Below are 25,870 nucleotides of genomic sequence, written 5' to 3'. Positions count from 1 at the left end.
GGGCCAGCTCGGCCGTGCGCACCACCGGCTCTGCTTAACTTGATTAATGGAGCTCCGAGCTCCCTCTGACCTCCCCTATCAAAAAACAGGGCAAAACCAGGGTCCTGCCAGGGGCCCAGCCCAGGAATGCGTAAGCACACCTCCTCTTAGGCATCACACTTTTCCCAGAGCAGGTGGAAGGTACGGCCTAAGTATGTCATCCACTCTCTGGATGACTCACCAGCCCAGCGCTTGTGGCCATTTCCACAGATGTGCGGTTGCCGCCAGGTGGGATGGGCTGCCCTGCTCCTTCCTCACTCCCGCTGGCCTTGCAATCCAAAGCTGTTTGTGAAGTGTCATGTAGCCAGGCTGGGAGGTGCAGTGTGCAGACTGATGTTGTGAGGGCTGGCTCCCAAGCTCAGAACCAACCGTATCCACAAGGACCAACCCAGGTCCGGGGCTAAGGAGCCCTTGCCTGAGCACAAGGCTGAAACTGTGATTGGTACCATTCTAGAGACAGGTTTCAGTAGACACTTGGCTCAGTAGGAGCCAACAACAGAAGTTTCCCCAATGGCCTCCATTCTACTCTACTCTGCTGGCTGAATCCAGTCCAACAGTGGGCCTGAGGCCTCCACCCTGGGAGGTTCAGATGAACTGGAGAAAATTCAGAGGACCTGGATGCCAAGGTGAGCGATGCTTAGGGAAGAGCTGCGAAAGAACCCGGGACTACCCAGCCCAGGGAAGGGAGGCCTCGGGGAAACATGGTGGCAGGTTCCAGGTATCTAGAGGCGTGGCATGCAGAAAGGGGTGATAGATGGAGCTTCTGGGTGGCCCAAGAGAGAAAACCATAGTCCATGGGTGGTTTTCAAGGTGGCAGGATTTGGAATCTCAGCAGGAAGAAGTGTCTGCTAGTCAAAGAGGAAGCCTGCTTCCTGGAAGGGCACTGAGCTGTCACTGGAGGCTGGCGGGCAGAGGCAGGATTCAACAAGAGAGAGGATACTAGCCCTGGGTGGAGGTTGGCCTCGGGACTGGCGCTAGCATTCTAGCATGACAGCAGCCCAGAGGACAAAAGGGCTGAACTGGCTGAGCCCGACATACCTGCAGGGCCTCACTGAGCTGCTTCCAACCACCCCCTGCAGGGACCAGAGCTTTCTTATCTTCATCCCCAAGAGCAAAAGGATTATCACACGATTGCCCATGATAAGCGCCCCCCCCCCAAACCAGAATGTCTGGTGTCTTGGCTGTAGACATTTGGTGTAGACTGGTTATCACGCTGATCTCAAGATCCAGCTAGCAAGGACAGATGTCTGTGCTTAATAAAAATGGGGGGAAAGTTATGACTTAATAAACGTAGTTTGGAAGATAAAACTAGGGCTTGAGATAATAAAAAGGCCATGCTATGAAGTCTGGGGTGGTGCCTGTAGCCCAGAGCGCCAGTCCTAAAACGGTCATAAAACACACGAACCTGGCCAGCTCCTACACGTCAGCTCCACCCTGATAAATGGGACCAGCCCCATGCGGGCCACGTCCCCCTAACTTGCTTCTTCCTGCACAGCGTAGTGCACAGAGCGCACTTAACTGTTCGTTGAGCGAAGAAGGGATGAGTGGCTGAAAGGACGCGCATGCGTGAATCGCGCAGATGAACCAGCAGCTAGGAAGGTGGGATGGGACACAGGGGACTCAGAGTGTTGTCCTTTTATTGAAGCTTACAGTTTCACTGAACTTTTGGCCCCGTAAGAAAAAAACACACACACAAATAAAAAAAGAGCATTGGCAGTGGGAGGTGGCAACTGTCCCCTGGGGATTAAAGCCAAGCAGAGGATGGCAGGCAAGGGAGGGGTCCAAGCTGCAGACGGGGAGCCTAGCCAAGGATGCCCAGAGAGCAGCCTGTCCGAGCTCCCTGAGCAGGGACGGCACCCGGGCAGCGAGAAGTCAACGCGCGCAGATTTGGGGCATGGGGCTGGTGGAACCCAAGCCACTTGGTCCCGCGGACAAACCTCTCTCATGCTTGCTTAGCTTCCACTTTGGAGAAACTGGGTTCACTGGACAAGACAGTATGGGTGAGGGGGCTCAGGTGCTAATGGCAAGAGGCTGATGAACACTCACGGCTGGTGTCAGGGCGCAGAAGGGACAGCCAGAGGCTGGAGCCCAGCTGACTGACGTTACTCACTCTACTGCAGTGACTGGCATCTCCTGCTCCTGGCGCAAGGCTGGGCCATTCAAATGCTCAGGGCTCTAAGGACATTCAGCTTCCAGGCCTCTCTCAGGTCAGGCCACTACCTGTGTGGCCTCAGCCCAGGTCCCCACGATTTGGTGACGGGGAGACTCCCGGCCTTCTTCGGAAACAGCGCTGTATCAGGCAAGGGAGAATCTTTTTCTAGGAGGGGCAGGAAAAGAGGAGAGGCCCACACGCCTCTCCCACTCTCAGGAGCCAGGAAAGGTCCCTGGTACACTCCGTTCTCTCCAGAGGGGCTGGCTCAGAGCATCCGAGAAGCTGTCATGGTGACGAAGTCCTCGAAGCTGAGTCGGATGTTGCCCTGCACGGCTGTGTCCTTCTCCCGGAAGGCCTCGGTCAGCACCTGCAGCTGGGTGCACACCTGGATGAAGCGGTCTAGCTGCATGGCGGGATTGGCGGAGCGTGGGCAATAGCGGGAGACCAGGAGCTGGGTGAACTGGGGACTCAGGTTGTAGCCCATCTGGGACAGAGCTGCGGAGGAGGGCACAGATAACAGGCACAAAACCCTGCTGTGAGCACCACCGTCAACCAGCTCTGTGGAGCCCAGCAGTGCAGGGGACTTTGAGAGGACAGAAGGAGGAAGAAGTCCCTAGGGTCTGCCCAAGATGGTGGGAGCCCAAAAGGGGCTCTGTCTGGATGATCCCCTTAGCTGGAAAGCCCCAATCCCTTTCTCCAAATCTCCATTACTCTCTGTGCAATCAGACCCATAGGGTCCCAGAATGTCACGGGGCTAGCCATGCTCATATGTGACTCATCTGCTTTACAGAAGGAAGCCTGAGCCCCCAAGAGCCCCCTGCCCAGGGTGGACATCAGAAGCAGTGTGGCAGAGAGGGAGACATGACAAAGGCCTGCTCTGGAGTCAAGAGAGGCCCTTGGCAAGTTGTTTAACCTTGTTAAGCCTCTGTCCTATCATCTCTAAAATGGGGATAATACTTACCTTGTAGGTTCTAGTAAGGACTAAGAGAGGGGATCCTGTAAAGCACTTGGCACAGTGCCTGACACATAATAAGCCCTCAGTGTTACTTGTTAAAAATAATAAAATCATCATCACCTCCCCAGGCAAGGCTATTGCTGGGCGGTTCCAAGGTCACCGCCTATGTGCTACCCTGTCCCCCCACCTGGGAGGCTTCCTTTCTTCCTCTCCGCGTATCTACCAGCCCAGGCTAAAAGTTCCCCTTTTGCTATGTGGCCCTTAGGCAAGTTGCCTAAACTCAGCCTTGGTTTTCTCATCTGCAAAAGGGCAATAATAAGAGATCCCTCAGGTAAGAGTGGGGAGGAACAGACACTAGCTCTCGCACGGGAGAGTGAGTGATGTAACACAGAAGTGCTTATTCCAGTGCCTGGCCCACAGCAAGCAGTCAATAAATACACATTTTGCTGTGACAGCATCACCCTTACCAATACCCATGACAGGACTGGGCAAAAGAGGAGGTGATCAGTACAGTCATGCAGGTCATGTCCTTTCCCTTCAACCAGGGCGCAGATACGGTGAGCTCACCCCCACCACAGAGCTCCTCAGTCTTACTGAAATCCATGGCCGGGGCAAGAGGCCAGGTTCTCTGGGGAGCCCTTTCTCCCTCCCAGGTGGCAAAACTCCCTGTCAAATGCTTATCACCCCAATAACCACCCATCTTCTAAAGTCAGAATCGGAACCGGACCTGGAGCTATGGCCTCAGGTCATCTTGAGCCGACTGTCACTTTTAGCATGGTCTGGGTCCCAGAGTTGGGAAGGAAACTGCCTTCTAGCAGAGATGGCAACAGAAACCACCTTTCTGAGTCCCTGTACAGGGCTCTTTCCATTCAGCATGCTAGAAACCAGAGAGGAAAGAGCCACACAAGCCACATGTCCTGGTCTCGGGGTGCCCTGGGCTACCGAGCTCCCACCCCCGAGGCTCCGGCTGGCTGGGTCTACCTCATCCAGCACAGCCACGAGTGCCGTCCCGAGGGGGGTGTCCAGCCCTCATCCCGGAACCAGGTGTTCCCTTGCCCTGGATCTTGGCTCAGTGCCCCAGCCAGGTCACAGACGGGACAGAGAGTGGGCCTGTGCTGGTGCTGAGAGCAGCATTTTACAGTGCACATGGGCATTTGGCAGCCAGAAGCTAGAGAACACCGGCTTCCCCGTCAGGGAATAAAGAGAAAAGTGGGGCTGGGCCTGTGCACTGAGCCCCTCCCATGGCCCTCACCTTGCTGCAGCTCCGTGGAGCTGATGGAGCCGGAGCGGTCCCGGTCATACTGCTGGAAGAGGTTCTTCCACTGCTGGATGAACTTCCACAGGGCTGAGAAACCATAGACGTCGATGCGGCCTGACTTCGTCTTGTCAAACATGTCTTGGGTGGGGAGGGAAGAAAAGCTTCAAGACTGAGGGCCAAGGGTCCTCGGGTAGCACCCGGGCCAGAGTACAAGACTCCACAGAACCACAGGCCTGAGGCCCAGATGCCTGCACCTGAGACATACTCTCATCGAGTGTGGACCAGCCCCCGCCCCTGGCCACCCTCAGCCCTGGCCCTTCCAGAACCACATTTTCTCTGCACACCCGGCAGCTGACCCCACTCTGTGCCATCTGCTAAGGGTGCAGGGAGTCCCATTCTGCAGAACGGAAAACCAAAGAGCCTGTGACTCAGCAGGGTCTGCAACTTGAGAAAAGATCTAGGGGAAAGAGCTCTCAGTCTAGAGGATCTCACCTTGAACCCAACTTCCTGCCTGAAATCCTCCCTGGCTGAAAGATCTCTCCTCCGAATGGTTGCGCACCCGCTGTCAGGCGTCAGGTGGCTCTGCCCCACCTCGAGCCCACAGCCCACGGGGAAGGGCTAGAACTCACTTATCATCATGAGGCATGTCTCGTCATTGAAAGAGGACCAGTTGGAGTTGACCAGAGCCTGCTTCAGCTCCTTGATGGAGATGTAGCCACTGTGATCGGCATCCACTGACTGGAACCAGGAGTAAGCCTCAGGATCCACATTGGGAGGAACGCCACCTGCGGGAAGGGGTGCAAACCAGAGGAGTCAGAGGCCGGTCTCAAAGCCAGTCCAAAGACATGCTGGGGAGGGCCAGCCTCGGTGCCTCCTGGGGGACAGGTTTTCCTTACCCACAAAGCCTCACAAGTCCACCTACCCCGTCTTCCAGCAAGCCAACGGCCTTACTCTGATGGAAGACTCAGAGCAGTCTCTGAGCGTAGACTCAACGAGTATCTATAGCTGGCTTCTACTCCGTGAATCTGGGCTTTTCCTACAATGTTCAGTCAGTTCTCTCTTTGATCTTAAGTTTCTAGGGAACGGGGACTTTCCAGCTGACTACGAATGCTCTGAAAAGAAGGATTCTCTCTTCCCCACAGCCTGGGAATCCAAAAATGTTTGCTGAGCAGTTCACACACACAGCCCAGAAACAGGTATTTTGAGAGTCACAGCAGCAGGGGGCTCTCTGGCGTGGGAACCAGGTCTGACCCGTCTGATTTCTCCATCACAGCGGCAGTAGACATATTCTACCAGGAGCCACCAGAGTGAACATGGCCACGGAACTCCACCTCTTCTCGTTCCCCATCAGCTCCAACGCAGGGGAGACATCTCTGACACCTCCTCACCCCCACACACCCAGAGAGCTGCCCAGTTCTGTGCCTCCTCCCCGTTCCTATGCACCTGCCCTGGTTCAGACTCCTCTCACGTGGATTGCTGTAACAAACCAAAAGGCCTAACCAAATCATCCTTACAGCTACTCTCTGCCACTCTTCACTTGCTACCGAGTAATCTCTAAAATCCAGCTCAGTTCTAACTCCTTTCCCCACCCCCCGCCTCAACTCAAAACTCTTTCAAGGTTCCACTGCCTACAAAATTGTCCAGCATCCTTAATCCAGCATTCCAGGTCCCCCCGCAACGTGGCCCACTCTTGCCTACCTCTCCCACTCTGTCCCCCTCACAGCTCTGTTCCAGCCCAGATGAAGTATTTGACTCACTTAGCCATTCCTGTTTATTCCCACCAGAGGCCTTACTCACTGTTCCCTACCATGGACCCCTTCTCCCTCACCTCTCTGCATCATTTCCTGTCCTCCTGCAAAACCCAAATAAAATGCCATTCCTTCCACAGAACCTTCCCTATTCCTCCATCTTTGGACAGGCTTCCTTCCCCTCTCCTTTGCACTCCTTCTCTCTATGGCCTTGATCTCCTCTGTACATGTTTTCTTCTACCCCCTTCCAGGTTAGAGTTGGAGCAAGCTGTGGGCAAGCTCCCCGCCTAACTCCTTTCTGAGTCCCCAAGGGCTAGCACGGGGCCAGACCCAGACAGGAAAGGTGCTCCATTCATGCCAGAGCTGGCTTCATGGTTCTAGTCCCAGCTCCCCCATTTGCGGCCTTGGTTTATTTAAATTCTCTATTTCAGTTTTCTTATCTGTAAAGTGAGGACAGGAGCATCTACTTCACAAGGTTACTATGAAGACGTAACACATGAAAAGCCTGAAGCATCTGGTACAATCTAAGTACTATCTATCTGCTGATTATCGGTACTGTTGTTGTGGTTCAAATAGCTTTGGGTGTCTGTCAGAAGGTGGAGGAAAAGATCATTCACTTGGAAAGACATGCAGAGTGAAGGGGTGGGAGATGAAAGTGGAGAAGCACATAGGCCTATCTTAGCAAAAAGCCAGACTTACGCAGTACTGGAAAGCCAACTGGGTGAACTGGCCACCAAATGGGCTCCTTCCCCCCAGGCAGACATCAGAGGCAGCCACGGGCCCTGGTGGAGCACAGAAGCCACCACCTAGTCCCCAAGGTGAGGCCCGAAGAAAAAGGTCTGCTTGACTGAGGGCCTAGGCTGACCTCCATGGATGGGAAACCCAGGCAGGTCCCACAGCCCCTTCCTGAAACAGCAGCTGGGCCACAGGGAGTGAGGGCCATGGCCCCGAGCGAGAGAGTCTCTGGGACACACGGTCTAGGCGGTTTGCACGAAAGAGCCCAGGCTATGGAAGCAAGCAGCTCTGATCCTCACCAGCTTGTGTGACTTCGGACAAACGACTGGGTTTTCTGAGTACTGATGGCCCCATTCCAAAAAAGGACCTACTTCCCAGGGCTGTGTGATGAGTAACTGAGGTCACAGCAAAATAAAGCTTTGGCAAAGGGCCTGACAACGTGTGCGGGCACATCTTCCCAGAGGAAGGACTGTCTGGAAGGAGGAGAAAAGAGTTGCGAAGGGAAGAAGGAAAGCAGGCGGCAGGGGCAGAGGGTGTTCAGAGAACTCCAGCAGGACTCAGGTGGACGGCAGAGAGGGTCCACGGCAGGCGTGGAGGCCAAAAAGGCCCGTTGGGTCTCGAGCCCCTGTAGGATCTTTCCTGAGGGCAGTGGAGCACCTTCGATGGGCTAATCTGTCTTGCAGAGCAGTGGTGCTCACACCTTAGATCCTGGATTCATCCAGTGGGGCTGAGGTGGGGCCTCCCAGGTGACTCCCCTGCAGCTGAGCTCCAGGGAGGCATGAGCTGCGCTGGAGAAGAGGAATGGAGGCCACATGAAAGGAAGCTGCAGAAGATGGGGAGCAGCTAAGAGTCGGAGGCACATCTCTCCTCTCTCTGCAGCCCCAGACATGATCTCTGGCCTCTGGCCCTAAAGGGACAAGCCTCACAGAGAGGGGCTCCTTTACCTGCAGTGACCTCATGCGGGCTCACAGGCAAGAGTTTAGAAGGCTGAGGAACTCCACCATGAAGCTGCTGAGCTAAAAGCAAACAGGAGCTTAGGGCTCTGACAAGATAAATGCCGCTGATTCAGTGTTTGGAACCCCCAAGGTGTGAGCTCTCCGTCAGGGCCACCTGCCTGGGAATGTGTGCTAAGATGCGGCAGCTTCCCCGCGGGGCCGTTCCCGGGAGGCCCTGCAGGTGCACCAGAGTGGTTCCAGGCTGCATGCTGCTGGTTTTGTCTCCTGGGAATAAGCATTCTGTGAAGAGGCCGACTGAGTGAGTCCTGGAGTTAACAGCGATCTAGGCACTCACCTTCCCTGCCCCCGTCTGAGGTCACTCGGTCATTTGCAGGGAGCCTGAAGCCCCCCGCCAGGATTCTCCACGCTCTCCTCCCCTACCTTGTCCAGCATCTCTGCTCTTTACCCTCCCTGCATCCCATCATTCTCCTACCTGCCTCAGTATCTCTCAGGGGTGAGGCCCTTGCCACAAACGCTATCACATTCATGCGGAATACCTCTTTGCTGAGAACGTCCCAGAATGAGTCCTCTCATAGAATATTGCGTATTAAGCCCTTCCCACTGTACCCAGCGTTTACCTGTACCTTCTCATCAAATACTTATTAATAATCTTGTCGGGTAATGGCATTCACCCATTTTATGGAAGTGGACATTTAGGCGCAAAGAGGTGAAGTAATTCAGTCAGGTCAGTAGGTGGCCTGATCTCAAAAGCCCAGGCTTTCAATAACTACACTATCTTGCCTTTCTATATAGAGTGGCCAGTCTCCCTCACGTAGAAACGGGTTCTCCCCACGGCACACTGCTTCTAGTTGTTTGCTAATCCTACCCTCTCCCTCCCCTATAAGAGCACCGTACATCCTCTCTACTGCCTGGTGGCTTGCAGAGCCCCTGCAGGACAGCAATATCCACTCCCATCCTACTGATGTCAGGCTTGACCAGGGGATGTGGTCTGGCCAATAGAACGTGAGTGGAAGAGATGTAAAGTACTTCAACACAGAAGCTTTTAAGAGGCATTGTGCATTCCTGCTAACCCTCCCGATCTGTCTAGCCACGAGAACAGCCTATCCCAATTAAGGGCTGCTCCTTCCACCTGGATCTGGAAGGAAAAGACGCACGGCACAGAACCTCGGCAGCCAGACCCACAGCTGCTGGCACGTAAGCAACAGAAATAAATGCCGTCGTCGTAAGCCCGAATGAGTCTGGAGTTACTGTTACCATGGCAAAGCTAACTCGCAGACGCGTTCTGCTGATGCAAGCTGCAGCTACAGGCAAGATGCTGGGGGCCAGAGACCAGGCTGCCTGCACACCCACGGGAAGGGCAAGGATGGGCCCTGGGGAATGCAGAACAAAGTCAGAGGCGCCTGGAGTCCAAGAGCCCTACTTACCTGGAGGAGGTCCCTGTCCATAAGGCCCAGGATGCTGGGCACCGTAGGAATTCGGAGGTGGCTGACCATAGGGGCCCCCTGGGGCCGCTCCACCATACTGTCCTCCTGGAGTTCCAGAGGGGAGTCCCCCAGGGCTCGGGTGTCCATAGGGTCCCCCACCAGCTGGCGGTCCATAAGGCCCTCCGGGGGCAGGACCCCCTCCATAACCGCCACCGGGGGGTACCCCACTGCCATACTGCCCTCCACCATGGGGGGGTCCAGGGTAGTAGCTGCCCGGAGGGGCTCCGGGCGCTTGTCCTCCAGCTCCTGAGCAGCCCTGCAAGAAGAGCAAACTATCAGTCAGAATGGTAAGGCCAGAAAACAGCCAGTATGGCACTGTACCATTATAAAGCCCGGCCACTGCCACTCTTTCAACTGATCCTATAGGCAGGGCTGGAATTATGACCTCATTGCTCAGATGGACAACCTGAGGCTTCTAGAGAAGAGAAAACCTACCCAAGATCATACCACCAATGACGTGTGGAGTCAGGGCTGGAATCCTGCCCTCCTGGCTCCCCTTTCCATCACACCAAGGGCTCCGTGATGGCTTGGGATCATGTCTGGTTTGCCACTTTCTCCCTAGCCCCCAGTGCTGAATGCATGCTCAGTAAATAATTGAATGAATGAGGAGGCAAATGAGCCAAAATCCCAACCCCTCACCCTGTGCTACGTCCATCTCTCTCCATCTCTACCTGGAGGACTCACAGTGCAAATGCGGTCTCCACCCTACAACCCGACATTCTTCAATCACAAATATATCCATAGCATGGGCTCATTTGCAGCATATCTTCCTCAGCCAAGAATAGCTCGAGATACAAAAGCATGTCCCCTTCTCACTCGTGACTCTGGAGACAGGCAGGGGAGACCCTGCTCCTCAGGCACCAGAGTACAATCAGTAAGAATCAAAAAGACCAGTTTGAGTTCAGGTTCTGCCACTTACTAACTGGACCAATGACTTCCCCTCTCTAAGCCTCAATATCCTTTGTTCTAAAGGGGAATAAAACAGTGCCTACCTCCCAGGTTGGAATGCGAATGAAATGAGACCAGGTGTGTGAAGCGCTTTGACACGGGAGGAAACCCCAATCCAGAAAAATCGCACATAGACTGTGTAGAGGGGCCGGGACCCAGGCCATCTGTCCCTTAGCACAGACAAGGGGGTGTCCCCTCTCTTGTCCATGTCCCCACACCACTAGCCAAGGATCCCCAAACTCAGTGTTCAGCTGCAACTGCCTACACAGCAGAGAGAGCCCCAACACAGCTGCAGACAGGCTGGGCACAGAGGCACGGGGAGCAGCTGGGCCCAGCTCTGAGGAGGGTGCCATCTAGACATGCTGTAGATAAACCCAGAAGGCACACTAGTGGCCTAGCCTCGGAGAGCCTGGACTTGCTCTTTTTATTGTGTTTGATAGCTTCTGAGACACTTGCCCTCAAGGCTGAGGCCGAACTCACACTTCATCTAAAGGAGGTCTGCGGCTCAAGGAAGGGGGGCTTCTTGAGGGGGGCCGGAAGCAGGTCCTTCCACCTTCCCCATTCAGCACGGTGGGAGCTCTGCTGCCCTGGAAGCCTCCAAAGCAGGCAGCAAGACTTCTCTGCGGTGAAGTCATGGGCCACTCTCAATCCGAAACTCTGCACTCACCAGCTGAGTTCTCACTGTGGGCCCCTGGCTTCGTCTCTCTGAGCCTGCTCCTTCACAAGCAAAATATGATAATCTCTCCCTCACTGGGTCGCTCTGCTGAATACAAGACATAAATGCAGCAGAATTTTGTCAGTCTTACTTTTAGCTAAAGACTCTTTTGATAAAATAAAATTTTAAAAACTGATAAAAGAAAGTGGCTTTGGTTGAAGCCCGGTGGGGATTCCAGAGCCCCGACCATGCAGGGCCCCCTCCTTTGTTAGATGCTGAGGGAGCTCTGCAGATGCCACATAGTGACTCAAAAGACAGTCTGAAAACCACTGACATAAGAAAACAAGTTCTTACAACAGTGCCTGGCATAAAGCAAATGATCTATAAATCTTGGCTACTGTTATATTACTCATTGTCAGCAAAGCCCTGGGCCAGGTAAATTCTTGGGGAGGGGGTATATAAAGGTGAGAACCAGTCTGAAGGAGCTCCCAGTTAACTGCAGAGGCACGGAAACGCCCTCCGTAACATCTAACAAAACTGCCAAAGGAACCGGGTGTTTCCAAAGCAGGCACACAAGCCGTGAAAGGAAAGAGGGTGAAGTTGAGGGAGTTTCCATGAGAAAGCAGTGTTTGAGCTGGGATGAAAAGAATGAAAAAGGGGCGCCTGGGTGGGTCAGTCGGTTAAGCGTCTGCCTTTGGCTCAGGTCATGATCCCAGGGGCCTGGGATCGAGTCCCGCTCAGTGGGGAGCCTGCTTCTCCCTCTCCCTCTGCCTGTTGCTCCCCCTGCTTGTGCTCTCTGTGTGTCAAATAAATAAATAAAATCTTTTAAAAAAGAAAAGAAAAGAAAGGAATGAAAAAGATTCCAAGGGAGTTGGAGCAGTGTGATGGGAGGGATGTGCGGGAGGTGGTCATCTAACCCCTTCAGTTTCCGGATGGGGAAACTTAGAAGAGGGAAAGGGACTTGCTCAAATCCCACGGAGCTGGAGGCAGAGGTGGACCTCTGCCAGGGCCAGACCACCTCCCGCCACACCCGGGCACAGTAACTCCTGCTGCCTGGGCTACAGTGTTCTTTCCTTAAGCAATAGGGCACAGGATGCTGGCGCAGGATGGGAAGAGGGGTGGGGACCCTGCAGAGTCTGGGCACACCCAAAGAACAGGCCCGACACCAAGCCAAGAAGTAGCTGCTCCAGAAGCAGCCTGGTGGGCAAAGCCATAAACCCTGGCCTAGGGCACCCGAGGCCCAGGCCTTCCCCCCTGGGAAATGCCCCCCGACCAACAAAGCAGGTACTGCCAGGCAGGTCTTCTGACCTTCCCACTGCCACATTCCAGGGGCCTGCTTGGGTCTGGTGCAGTTTGGCAACTAAACCCTCTCCTCTCTGCCCTGCATGAGAGCCCTCACCTGCACAGTTCACAGAGCATTTTAACAAACACACAAATGCTACCAGCAGAATCCTGCCAACAGTCCTCAAACAGAAAAAGGGAAGCTATTAGGAGGCTGCTTTTCAGATGAAGAAATTGAGGTATGCAACCCGCAATGACTTCATCCAGCAAGCATTTATAGAGTGTACCGTACTAGGCATGGGGCGCAAAACTAAACAGGGCCTGTCCCGGAGGGTCCCATCGGTGATTCGGATACAGTCTGATCGGTGCCATCAGAAAAGCCTACTTAAATGCTATCAAGGAGGCACAAAGAGAAGAATTTATTCCATTTGTTGAATGATGGATGAGCAATCAACTGAAGCAATGCAAGGGGCGCCTGAGTGGCTCAGTCAGTTAAGCGGCTGCCTTCAGCTCAGGTCATGATCCCAGGGTCCTGGGATCGAGTTCTGCATCACGCTCCTTGCTCAGCGGGGAGCCTGCTTCTCCCTCTGCCTGCAGCTCCCCCTGCTTGTGCTCTGACAAATAAATAAAATCTTAAAAAAAAAAAAACAACAACAACAAATGAAGCAATGCACGAAGTAGGTCAAGGAAAGCTTCCTGGAGGAGGCAAGAGTGATACTGGAGCTGGCCGTGAAGGATGCCTAGGCATTCCCCAAAAGGAAAGCAGGAAAGGATATTCTGGACAGGAGGGAGAAGACAGGCACAGGCCTGTGAGTGAGCACCAAGAGGTGGGGGGATGGCTGGAAAGCAGGGGCGGGGGCAAGGATGCAAGGTGAACTCGGAAAGGCAGGCTCTTTACACTTTCTTTGACCAGGCTCCCTGCCTGCTGCATTTCAGTTAGCGGGTGAGTTACTGGTGTCTTAACGTACTTTCTGTCTGTCTGTGTCTCCTCCACACAACAGTGGGCGCCCCAAGGCCAGACACTGGGCCTCATTCATCAGGGTACCCAGGTTCCAGCACAGTGCCTGGCACCTGCAAGCCTCCATAAATATTTGAACAGATGAATACCGCTCTGAAGAGTTTGGGCTTTATGCCTGAGGAAACAGAGCGCCATAGAAGGGTTTCCAATAGAGGAGGAATGTGATCAGAGCCTTGTTTAGAGAATTAATCAGCAGCAGGGTGGAGCCCAGGAGCTAGGCAGGCAGGGCTTGAACCAGACAGCAGACTTAGACATGGAGAGAACAGGATGGATTCTGAAGCTATTTCAGAGATAGGCTAGACATGACTTGACAACTAATTCGATTAGGGAGGAGGTGGAGGGGGAAGGAAGGGGAAGTGTTTAGAATGACTCAGGTACCCAGCAAGTACAGATGAAGTGCAGCCACCAACTGAGGCAGAACCCGGGCCGGGGATGATGGTTCCCAGGGTCACTGAGTTGTTAGTGAAGGTCTGAACCAGACATGAAAACCGGAGTCCCTGACTCCCTGTTCTTTTATGCTATTCCACGCTGCCAACCCTTTTGAGACTTTTTCCAAGAGCATTTCATGTTGATCAACACGAGATTGTGGAAGGAAAGAAGGAAGGGTTCAGCAACCACAGCTTCTGAAGCATCACAGAAAACTATCCGTAGGTCTTCCCCCGCTCCAAGATTTTATTTTTAAGTAATCTCCACACCCAGTGTGGGTCTCAAACTCAACCCCGTGATCAAGAGTTGTAAGCTCCACATGCCCCGCTGCCTGAGCCAACCAGGTGCCCCTCCCTAGGTCTTTACTGATGGCACATAAACTACATTTGATATACTGGGGTGGGGGAGGGGGCGATTAACATTTTCCGGAGGCTCTGCTAGGTGCTTCCAGTTCAGCTGGCTCCCACTGATCCTCAGTCCTGTGAGGGAAGTGCTGTTACCCCCATGTTACTTACAGATGAGAAAATTAAGGTACAGAGTTACTAGTGTGCCTGTGATGACACGGCTAGAACAGGTGAGCTGGGATTCACAACAGGGCCTCTACTCTACTACCCTCTGCTGTGTTCACTCAACTGTGACTGAACAGGGACTGTCCTCAATATAACTGTCAGACGTGATAGATTTCTACAGTGGACAGGGCTGAAGGGGGAAGGGCTGGATTAGGTGATCTTTCCGAGGCTTCAAGCCCAGAAATCAGGGAGACTCCGAAGAATCTTACTCTTTTTTCACCTCTGCACCTAGACCCAATCTGAGAGGCACAGTACTGTAAGAGATCCCAGAGAGCCTCCAGTCCGACCTCTCAGGAGAGGATGGAATCTCTGCAGCACCATCTTGAATCTGTTTGCATTCCTGCAAGTGATGGGCAGCTCACCTCCTCCTAAATAACCCACTCAGGAAGTTCAATATCTTCTTTTGGTTCAAGGGTTCATTCTTCTACCCCCAAGACCCCCGTGAAGTTCAGAGATATCAAAGGTTGGTCCATGTGGAGTCCTGATGGGGAAGGAAGTAGGCTGCCTTGCAAAGAGGCCTGTGCTCTGAAGCTGTCCCTCAAGTGTCAGCTGGAGGAGGCTAACGCACATTCTAAGGGGTTAAACAATCCAGAAGACAGGAGTGGTTTGGGCATTCACCAGCAGAGCCTCCTAAAATATTTAAAGGCAAGAAACCTGCAGCCAATAAACAGCGGGCCAAGAAATGTCCCAAGACTTCAATTACCATCTGTGTGCTGACACTCCAAAATCCTTCTGTCCAGCTTCATCTCTCCTGAGCTGCTGGCTGACCCACGTATCCAACAACCTCCTGGACCTTCCCTCCAAATCTATTCCTCCCTCTGTGTCCCCATCTCAGTGAATGGTACCTCCCACCCAGTCCCCCAAATCTGAAGCCTTAGTGCCCTCCTGGGCACTTCCTCTTTCCTCCCCTCCATCACCCCAATTAGGCACCAAGTTTTCTCAATTCTACCTCCCAAATGTTTCTCAAATCCATTTTCACCAGGCCCCCATTCTCTCTAATCAAGGATACTTCATCAGCTTTGAGACCGGTCTCCCTGCCTCCAGTGTCTCCTGCATTGGTCCATTCTCACAGTGCCCCACAGTACCAAGTCCAAAGCACAAATGAGACAAGACTCTTCTACAACTCCCTCATTAGTCAGGATGAAATCCACACTCCCCCGAAAGGTATACAAAGTCCTTGAGGATCTGGCCCTTGCTTACCTTTCTGGTCTCATTTCTCAGCCCTTTCCCCTTCTTCACTCGGTATTGATCTCCTGAAATTCCTCCAAAATACTGGGCTCTTGTCAGCTGACCTTTGTGCGTGCTATTCCCTCTTTCTTCAATCAGCTAATGCCTACTGGTGATTCAGCTTTTGGCTTCAATGTCACCTCCTTCAAGAAGCCTTCTTCCCCCACACACTTAGTTAGGCATCCCTCCTGTGCTGTCCTAGTACCTTACACTTACTCCCATTTAGCATTTATCACACTGATTCCACAATTTATCTATTTGTATCACTCTTTCCTTGGAGTATTTACTATATGCCAAACAACACACCAAGCACTTTACATGGATTAGCTCCTTTAATCTTTACAGTAACTCTTGAGGCAGGTGCTCTTATGACCCCATTTTAAAGAAGGGGAAACTGAGCCTTGAACTTTGGCAAGAAATTTCTGTGAGGAAATGGCGGAGCAGAGATGTGCAGCCAAATTTCTCAGTCTCAGAGCCAAGCTCTCAATCACTGAAACCCATCAAACTGGCTCCCCTGCCCAGGACCCAAGGGCACTTGGGTTTCACTACTCCAACACCCAGACCATGCTTGAGGACCCTGGGGCTGGTGGCAGTGGAAAAATTAATAAGAGTTTTGACTCCTAACAATTGGTTGGAATCCTGCAGGGCTACGTTCTGGGTAGAGGGGAGGCGGCACTAAGCCTTTGTATGCTTTGAAACAACCAGGTATTTTCTTAGAACACCCTGGACCGGAGCTGCACAGGCGGACAACGCATGATGGCAGGGATAAAAGTATTTCTTCTATTCTGGATGCATTTCTCTCCGTGCTCCTTTTCAGTATTTCACTCTGAGCAGAAGCCCAGGCCATGTGGCGTAACAGCAATCAACAGCAGCAAGAACCTCCACCAGGGACGCCTAGGTGGCTCAGTCGTTAGGCATCTGCCTTCAGCTCAGGTCAGGGTCCCAGGGTCCTGGGATCGAGCCCTGCATCGGGCTCCCTGCTCAGCGGGGAGCCTGCTTCTCCCTCTCCCACTCCCCCTGCTTGTGTTCCCTCTCGCTGTCTCTCTCTCTGTCAAATAAATAAATAAAATCTTAAAAAAAAAAAAAAAAAAGAGACTCCACCAGGCACGGGCACACACTTGGTATCAACAATGTGCCAAGCTCACTGCAAGTTTTAGCAGTTTGTCTTCATTTCAGCCCTATGAAGTATTCCTTTTTAAAGGTGAGGAAACTGAGGCTCAGAGCCCATAGATGGTTTGTCCAAGGGTATGTAACTATTAAGTGCTAGAATTAGGATTCTAGCACAATTGTATCCAACCTGGAAGTGCAGGCTCCTAATTTCTATGTCACTGCCTCTAAGATGCACACAAAATACCTCCAGAAGCTTATTAAAATGTAGATTCCTGGGCCCTTCCTGGGCACAGAATAGGTCTGAGACGGAACCCAAAGTATGCACTTTTCTTTTTTTTAAGATTTATTTATTTATTTGAGAGAGAGAAGGAGAGAGTGCAACAAGCAGGCACAGAGGGAGAGGGAGAGAGAATCCTAAGCAGACTCTGGGCAGAGCCCAGAGCCCAACACAGGGCTCGATCTCACAACCCTGAGATCATGACCTGAGCCAAAACCAAGTCAGATGCTCAACGGACTATGCCACCGGCGCCCCCAAAGTGCTTTTTAAACAAGCTCCTAGGTGATTCTGATACAGACCATCCACTGAGAAACAATGCACCATGGCAATGTTTTCCCAAACTGTGTTCCTCAAGAATACTAGTGTCACCAAAAAATGACCAGAAATTTTAGAAAAAGGGGGTTGGGGATGGGAGGGAGTTCCCATGGTTAAAAAAGTTTAAGAAATACTGCATATTCTATCCCTCTCTGGCAAATTTACAAAGCATATTAACAAATTAAGAATTCTGAGATGCTTCATGTTGAACAAACTTATTCAGCTGTGTTTCACAGTGTTTCCCAAACTTATTTAACCACAGAATCCTCCTCTATTAGCAATACCTATTAACATTTCATAAGACCCAACAAACGGAATGGAGCTTCAGGAGCCCTGCTAGGTTATACTTCCTCCTAACCTCAGCCCATGCTAGCTTTTTTTCTACCTCTGCTAAGTATGCAACGAAAGGAGTTCTACATTCCAGCCCTGGCCTCACTCCCTCACTTGCTATATGTGACCTTGGGCAAGCCATTTCACCTCTTTGGGTTCCTTCCTCAGCTATGAACTGGGGATAATAATCTCTACTAGCATGCTTACGGGGCCTTCATCACTGAGATTAAAAAGGTCCAAATACTGTGTACAAAAGCCATACAGAGCTGCACTTCCTCACCATTCTTTTGGCATGTGACTATACTCAGTTAAGTGCTTTCTAATATCCCAGGTAATTCTGTTTTCCTACTTTCCCTGCATGGGTTTTATCTCCTAAATTAGCATGATCTTGGAGTCTAGAGAAAGATCCAAATACTAAAATACTGTTACACTCTTAGAAGTACCAAATGCTTTACAAGCATGACTTCATTACTACTCATGACAGCTCTCTGAAGTAGACCCTATTATTGGGCCCAATTTTAGAGAGAGGGAAACAGGCTCCAAAGGCTTAATGGCTCATAACTATTTAAGTGATGGAGCCAAGGTGTGAACCTTCTTCTGCCTCCAAGCTGAACTTAACCACTCTACCTTATCTGTCATCCAACAAAGGATTCTGGCCACAGAATCACCTTGCTGTGGTGTTCTTGGCTGGATCAAAATGGGCAGGGGAGTGGGGAAGAGGCATCTGCTGACTGCTTCCGGGTTCTGCTGCCTGCCAGGAGACTGCAGGTTAAGTTCTGTGTCTTCTCTGGGTTTCACTTTTCCTATGCGTGAAATGGAGGTGTTAGACTAAGCAAATAAGGTCATTCGAGGAAACTGCGGAAACCACAGATTCTCCTGATGATTCGCACGCAGTGTATCAGGGGTGTATTTTTATCAGACGCCCCGAACGATGCCGACGAAGCCAGTGCTCTAAATGCTCTGTTGGCGTTGGTGAGCCCGCCGGGAGCCCCCGCGGGAGTCCTGAGAAGGTGTGGGGCCCCAGCACAGCCCAGCCTGATTACGTGGGGTCCAAGGTCCCCAAATCCTCCCGGGCGCGACGTCAGAGGGGGCGCGACGCGACCTCCCAGACCTGTAGTCCTGCGTGACGCGAGACAGGCGCGACCGACCAGCCCTTTCGCCTTCTCTGCCGCGCGAGACCTCGCTGAAGCGAACCTCAGCGTGGGAAGGGCGCGGAGAATGCCAGGAGAAAGTAAAGCGGGGTCCGGGCCTGGACTCGGCGAGGCCCCTACTTGGAATCGCCCGCCCCCGCCAAAAGCACTCACCTGCCCGTACGGGTAGCTGGCCATGGCGACTCGACGTCACACGTTGGCGAGGGGCGGGGCTTCCCGGTCCTAAGCCTGCCCCGCCTGGGCCTGGGTGTGGCCGCTTCTGATTGGATGTTCTCTGCTGTCAATCCTGGGCGCATGGGTCGACGGAAGTGACGTTCTAGGGCGGTGGTCGGGTGCTTCTGGGAGAGGCCCTAGGTGCTCAGGCTTGGGTGAACGTTTCCGGAAATCCCGTTCGCTTACTGGCGGGGCTGTTCCTCCCTTTCCTGCCCTAGGCCCCAGGGACGCTCAGGCCCGGGTATTTAGGGAGAAGCTTGGGTCGGTTGTTGTAGCGGTGGCCATGTTTTAACCTGGCAAATGGGACGCCTGATAGTGGGTAGTTGCAGTCGTCACTGTAAGTTTCCGCCCGCCGGAGGAGGGCCCAGGCGGTTGCCGTGACAACCAAAACAGAATTAGGCCTCCTGGACAGGATGGAGGCAACGGCGGAAGTACCTCGCTCTAATGTCATGACATCAGTTACTAGCTTTAGAGTGAAATTTGTGGTCTTTGGAGAGGAAAATGCCAAGTCCTCAGAGTGGGAGGAAAATTAAAATCATCTGGGGTCTCTTCTTTAATAAAACGGGATACTGTGGTCCAGAGAGGCAGTGACTTGCCCTAGTTCACAGTAGGTTGGGGGCAGAGGTGGCCTAGAACTGGTGTCAATGGATGCCCAGTTCTCAGTAGGGAACTCTTGACTAGTCCCCAAAGTAAGTCCAATTCTGGTGGCTGAGTGACCACATATAGTCATGTACTTACTTGCTCTTGGTGGTTCAGGCTCTGCACTTGTTTGCATGCTTATTTGACTAATTTGTTAAGTTCTTCCGTGTGGGCATAGACTGTGTTGTGTTTTGTTTTGTTTTGTTTATTTGACAGAGAGAGACACAGCGAGAGAGGGAACACAAGCAGGGGGAGTGGGAGAGGGAGAAGCAGGCCTCCCGCCGAGCAGGGAGCCCTTTTCGGGGCTCGATCCCAGGACCCTGGGATCATGACCTGAGCTGAAGGTAGATGCTTAACGACTGAGCCCCCCAGGTGCCCCAGATTGTATGTAGTTTTGCTTGTCATGTCCCCTGTACATAGTACAGTGCCTGGCACTGTATTTAAACACACACACACACACACACACACACAGAGCAATAAATGAGTAGTGTTACAAGGTGTTATCCATTCCAGACCATCTTTCTTTTTTTTTTTTCTTTTAAAGATTTTATTTATTTATTTGACAGAGAGAGATAGTGAGAGAAGGAACACAAGCAGGGGGAGTGGGAGGGGGAGAAGCAGGCTTCCCACCGAGCAGGGAGCCCGATGTGGGGCTCGATCCCAGGACCCTGGGATCATGACCTGAGCCAAAGGCAGACGCTTAACGACTGAGCCACCCAGGCGCCCCCCAGACCATCTTTCTAACCCTCTGGCCAGGCACTCTCCAAAATCACTGTTTCAATTCAAATATCACCTAGGGGAGGGGGGCATTCCTTGACACCACATCTAAAGTAGCATTGCTGCCCCACATTCTAGACGTCTATCATGTTACAATGTTTCATTTTATCATAGTACTTGTCAGTACTTGAATTGTCCTCTTTAAAGTTTAATGTATATTGTAGCATTGTCCTCTTCTTATTCACTCCTATATCCCCAGTGCCTAGAATAGTATCTGGCATGAATTTAATAAATGTTACTAGATGTCATCATCGTTGTCATCGTTGTCGTCGTCGTCCTGCATTGAATTCTTACTAGGTGCCTGATGTTGTACTAAGTACAATGTGTTGTTTCATTTCCATCGCAGTGCTTTGAGATAGATATTACTACTCATTTATAATGAGGAGCTGAGGCTGACAGAGGCTAAGTGATTTCCCTACTAGCAAAAAGATAAATGGAGAGGTCAGGATTTGAACCCAGGTCCACATCTTTTAACTACTCAGTAGTTTAACTACTAAGTAGTCTTGTCTTTACCTTTGTAACCCCCTACCCAGTCCAAAAAAAAAGTAGGTAGAATTGCACTGCAAAATCTCAGAGAGGAAGAAGTCTTACAGTCTGGGCTGAGGGTCAAGGGGTATCTGGTGGGGGAGAAAATAGGTGACCCCCGGACTACAAACTGGGGTCATGTGATGCACATTTTATTCCACAAATATATTAAGCCTATTGAGTTCCCACCCCTTATCAGGCTCTGTTCTAAGTGCTGAGGATTAAATTTCTATGAAAATCTCACCCCCCTAACCCCCTCTGCCCAGCAAAGGGCTCCTAGGAGAACGTTCTGTTGGATATCTGTGCACTTTGGGAGCATCATCTCTCAGGTACTGAAACTAGCCAAAGCCAACCTCCAGGGCTATGCCTCTGAGGACCTGGGGCAGGCCCAGGTGTGTTTATTTTGGAGCAAGCTGGATAACAGGGAGATCAGGAATTCCAAAGGCTGAAAAACAGTCAACTCATTTCCAAAACCTCAACTACCTGAGGCAGACAGAGGTGGGTGGGAAAGTTCCTGTTATTGTTTCAGCTTTAGCCAAAGGGGAAAACTTGGATTCCAGCCCTTTTTAGAGCACAGAGCACTTTTCCTGAGTTCATGGAAGCCCTGTGGTTGACCCATTAGAGGTGAGGCAGAGCTTGGTAATGGAAGGTCCATCAACTGGAAAATATCACCTCCCCTAGGGACACATCATTCCTCCCAGGCATTCTGGATCAGCTCCAAGCTCCAGTATTGCTTGCTGAGAAGGAATACCAACAGCCACCTAATTATTGTGGAATTAATTCTCTTTGATTCCAACTAGATCCAGTTCTTTTTTTTTTTTTTTTTTTTTTTAAAGATTTTATTTATTTATTTGAGACAGAGAGAATGAGAGACAGAGAGCATGAGAGGGAGGAGGGTCAGAGGGAGAAGCAGACTCCCTGCCGAGCAGGGAGCCCGATGCGGGACTCGATCCCGGGACTCCAGGATCATGACCTGAGCCGAAGGCAGTCGCTTAACCAACTGAGCCACCCAGGCGCCCCTAGATCCAGTTCTGAAGTTTAAATTGCAGTTGGATGCTGTGGATGAGAGGTTGATTTGCAGCTTTCCACAGAACCAACAGAAAAATGAGAACAGCAGACGTGGCATTTTGGCCACACTCCCCTTCCATCATGGGATCATATAGAGAGTACATTGATATATTCTATTCCCATAAATTATTCAGGACCACACCAGAAGATCTAGTCTTATAAGGGGTTAACAAGCCACATGTGAAGAAAGCGGCTAGATTTTGTTGAATTCTGGTGACAGGGGAAACTCTTTTTTTTTTTTTTTTAAGATTTTATCCATTTATTTGACAGACAGAGACACAGTGAGAGAAGGAACACAAGCAGGGGGAATAGGAGAAACAGGCTTCCCGTGGAGCAGGGAGCCTGATGCGGGGCTTGCTCCCAGGACCCTGGGATCATGACCTGAGCTGAAGGCAGATGCTCAATGACTGAGCCACCCAGGCGCCCCCAGGGGAAACTCTTATGACAAATGGGAGGATTTAAATTCCAGAAGGCATCAGATTTGGGATTTTTCTCTGCAGAATAAATCTGCAGCAGCCTTTTCTTCCTCTTATAGAGCAGAGCGTTTCTCAAATTAAGGATCCTCCAATCCACTTTTTTTCACTTTGCTGTCAGTGAGCAGGCAAACCTGACCAACACCCCCTTGCAGAAAACCCTTGCCTCCCACTGCCTGCCCTGCTCACACTCTGCATTCCAGCCACAAACGACACTGACCCCTGCACTGTGCCCCTGTCACTCAGCATGCTGCTCTTAACCACCTCTGGACCTTGGCATGTGGTGGTCCCTCCGCCTCCATCGATCTGTCTCTAGACAAGGTTAGGTCCCTCAGCCCTGCGCTCCCCTGGTGCCTGGTACTGCCCCACCATCCCACTTTATTGTATTTGCTTGTTTAACTCCCTGCTCTCACTGTAGACACCGTGGGGGCGGGGGCCAGATCCGTCTTGTTTGCCTCTGACTCCCCAGAGCCTATTACAGTTCCTGGCACAAAGTAGTGAGAGGAAAACGGACTCATCAGGTTAGATTTTGCCGATCTGAATGATCTGTATGCTGCCTTTACAGCCTGGAATATACTAAGAAATGAAGACCAAAGAATAACATGGCAGGAATGTGAGAAAGCTGCCTGAAGCTTGTGCCCCTCCTTCCTTTCTCTTCAGCTTACCCAGCTCCTGAATTTATGAGCAAAATCCGTGGATTTTTTTGCTGACCACAGTAACAGAAGACACTATAAAATTCAGCTTTCCATCTGGTTCTTCATGGTCCAAGAAAATACAGCCGTTCCAAACTCCAGGGAGACAAGCACTCAAATCATGAAAGTTTAAACCAGCCTGTTGTAGACTCCCCTAAGAGCTGCATGAATGTGACTCAGGAAGAAAAGTGAAGAAAGCGTCATTTACTGTGTAAGGATCAATTCCCTGGTGGCCCTCGAAGGGTAGGAGTTTGATGTTTCCCCATAGTGATAGTCCCCTTTGGCCTTCAAAGCCAACCCGCTTGATCCAACAGCTGGTCCTTGCTTCCCTCTCCACTCACGCCAATGTGCTCCTTATCATGATGCCAATCGTCAGCACTTCGCAGACTGGGGCCCAAAGTGGGAGCTGGCCTTCCAATAGGAATGCTTCAACATCTGTCCTCATCCACTGTCCAAAACTGGCTGCTATTTCAATGCAAAGATGATGCGTTTGCTTTTTAATGTTGGATGTTAGAACCAGAGTTAACTAAGAATGGCTGATGAGGGACAAAATAAGAATCGACGCCCCGTTGATCTAAAAGTGTCACATGAGATACTCGGGCATGCTTGGGAGTCTGCCCGATGTCATTCCCTTGGCCACTGGCACACCTCTGCTCCTGGCAGGAAGAAAATAGGTTCTGAAGGCAAAGGTTCTGAAAAGCCATGAGTAGGCTGGTCTCCTGGTATCCGGGGCCCAACTGGAGAAGGGAATTTTCAGAACTGTGCTGGAAATGTCGGCTCTGGAGAGATGGCAGCCAGTTGGAAGACTTCAGGCAGTTTGGATAAGCATCTAGACTCTGGGTGCATTTCTGAGCTTGCTCTGTGATCTCTTTGAAGTTTATCCAACTTGAATAAACCTTCCAGAAAGCTGGGACCAGTAAAAAGCCTTTCTTTAGAAGTCCCTCTGGATGTGCCCTGTTGCTTTCTCACAGGGCAGCCAGCCCATCAGGACAAGAGATGTGAAAAGGACAGAAGGAAGAGGCTTGAGGTGGAATGTTTCCATAATATTCAACTTGCTGTCTTCCCCCACCCTTTTCTTCCTGATCTTTTTATATAGAGAGAAGGAGACAGAAGATAGATCACCAAATTCCCAGTGGACTTTGAAGACACACACACCGCCCCCCCCCCCCTCCGCCGGGGCTTAGATCTGATCATGGCTTGCCCATGACCCTTTTGCACTGAGGCAACCTGTTTCTGAAAGCCTAGGCTAAGATGTACAGGAAAAGCACCACACCCATTAGATGAACAAAGTTTAACAAAAGACGCCATTTGCAGTCCAGGAGAGCTGGTGACAGGGCTGTGCAAGCGTCAGGCAGAAGCTTCCATTTCATTTCCTGGAGAAGCCGTCCCTGGTTGCGTAGGCCGGGAGCTGAAGCCTATCTTTCCTGTTTGCACAGACGTTCTAATGACAGAATTACTGGAGCAGTGAGAAGAGCCTGCTCGCTTGGAGAGACTGGCAGGCAGGCGACTACACCCCCGCACTGGGTGGCATTTCCCCAGGTGCACCCTGGATCGGCTCTGGGCCACTCTCGAGAAGTACTAAACACTGATTTCTCTGGGGAAGCAACCAGGAAGGGCCCTCTACAAGCCATAAGTGGGGCCTTCAAGTCTGCTTTTGGCTCATTTATGGGGACAGGCTATGTGATGCCTTCTCTGACTTCGAGAAGTGTGCCCCGAAGGGCAGGACACAAGGTCCACAGGGGACCAAAGCATGACTCGGAAGCGTCTAGAGAGGAGAGCCGAGCTGGGGGCACCCTCGACAGCAGCATCCCACAGCTCTGCCAGTTGACCGCAGACACGAGAGAAAGGCCCTTTTTTTGACCCTGGGCCCAAATGACAGGGGGATGACAGAGAGGCAGTGGCAGCAGCAGAGAACCCCGTGGAAGTGGGGTTGCAGGTAGTTTTGTTCATTTATTGATAAAAAAATATTAATAGCAATTAAGAAAAACAAAACATTCACAACCCATTATAGAGTCCTGTAAGTTTCAGCCAAATGTTCCCAATAGAATCCTTCATCTGACAGAGCTGGTGATTTCAGCCGAAAGGCCCCTTCATGTTCTTCATGGGTGGGTACTGCTGCTCCATGGGCATGGCCCCAAAGCAGTCAGAGGGGTTACAGTGGCCAGCCTTGCCTGGCTGGCCCATGGGACCCGGGGGGCCAGGGATGCCAGGAATGCCTTGCTGGCCCATCGGTCCAGTGGCGCCCATCTTGCCATACCCTGGAGGGCCCTGAGGACCTGGGGGGGGGGAAGAGTCAGAGAAGGAAGGTCAGGAGACCCAAGTGACAAGAAAAGAAGAAATCGTGGTCGTGGTAAATAATATCTTACGTGTGATAAATATTTGTCAGGTTACAACAGGTTTTCGAGAAGACCTGATCTGATCCTTACGTTAATGTAACAATAACAACAATATTACTGGCCAGTTTTATTGGGAGCTCCTGTGTGCCAGGCACAAGGCAAGTGCTTTTGATGCATAATTCAATGAATCTTCACAACGATTCTGTGAGAAAGAAACTATCACCTCATATTGTAGATGACGACGCAGGCTCAGAGAGGTTGCCCATGTGGGGTAGGTGTTCAGTGAGGCTGGGTCTCAGAGCCAGGCCGGCAGGCTACAGTCACTTCTCTTTCAGGCTCCACAGCCTGACTTAGTGACCTTGTCAAGTCTGGACAGCCAGGATGATGCTAGCAGGACTTGAACTCACCTTCCCTGGCCCCACCATATCCAACTACCTTTCCCTGTGTCCCGCTAGCCTGGTTTAGGACTTGAGGACGGGCCCTGGGTCCTCCACTCCCCCCTCTGCACACCCT

General features: G+C 51.6%; 2 protein-coding genes across 22 annotated transcripts in view; both read right to left on the bottom strand.

The window, feature by feature from the left end:
- Positions 1 to 1,659: 1,659 nt before the first annotated feature.
- On the bottom strand, positions 1,660 to 18,942 carry PEF1 (penta-EF-hand domain containing 1). 2 transcript variants are annotated; one of them, XM_045898229.2, is made up of 5 exons: positions 18,788 to 18,942; positions 9,268 to 9,583; positions 5,034 to 5,189; positions 4,399 to 4,542; positions 1,660 to 2,686 (listed from the first exon to the last, which is right to left on the bottom strand). In XM_045898229.2, exons 1-5 carry the CDS (start codon positions 18,809 to 18,811, stop codon positions 2,457 to 2,459), a joined length of 870 nt encoding a protein of 289 aa, XP_045754185.1. In that variant the 5' UTR covers positions 18,812 to 18,942; the 3' UTR covers positions 1,660 to 2,456. The 2 variants fall into 2 exon arrangements, with proteins under 2 accessions (XP_045754185.1, XP_045754184.1); XM_045898228.1 differs by lacking the exon at positions 18,788 to 18,942 and adding an exon at positions 10,943 to 11,068.
- A 5,974-nt stretch (positions 18,943 to 24,916) lies between these two features.
- COL16A1 (collagen type XVI alpha 1 chain) overlaps positions 24,917 to 25,870 on the bottom strand; it is a 50,292-nt gene continuing 49,338 nt past the window's right edge. For all 20 annotated transcript variants that reach the window (XM_064589587.1, XM_064589589.1, XM_064589585.1 and 17 more), the window contains one exon: positions 24,917 to 25,297. In XM_064589587.1, coding sequence (XP_064445657.1) covers positions 25,095 to 25,297 — 203 coding nt within the window. In that variant the 3' untranslated portion in view covers positions 24,917 to 25,094. The remainder of the gene's footprint in view (positions 25,298 to 25,870) is intronic.

Source organism: Mirounga angustirostris, unplaced genomic scaffold (assembly GCF_029215605.1).
Source record: "Mirounga angustirostris isolate CCGP_5_RB_7025 unplaced genomic scaffold, mMirAng1.0.hap1 SCAF_4, whole genome shotgun sequence".
Classification (NCBI taxonomy): domain Eukaryota; kingdom Metazoa; phylum Chordata; class Mammalia; order Carnivora; family Phocidae; genus Mirounga; species Mirounga angustirostris.
Note: the sequence above shows the minus strand (reverse complement) of the source record. Positions and strands in the feature narration are given on the sequence as shown.

Excerpts from the sequence above, each read along its gene's own strand:
- PEF1 (XM_045898228.1), bottom strand. The coding sequence starts at position 11,053 with ATGTCTTGTATTCAGCAGAGCGACCCAGTGAGGGAGAGATTATCATAT. Across the intron at positions 4,543-5,033 it reads GACATGCCTCATGATGATAA|ACATGTTTGACAAGACGAAG; the intron begins GTGAGTTCTAGC and ends TCCCCACCCAAG. Across the intron at positions 2,687-4,398 it reads CTCCACGGAGCTGCAGCAAG|CTCTGTCCCAGATGGGCTAC; the intron begins GTGAGGGCCATG and ends CCTCCTCCGCAG.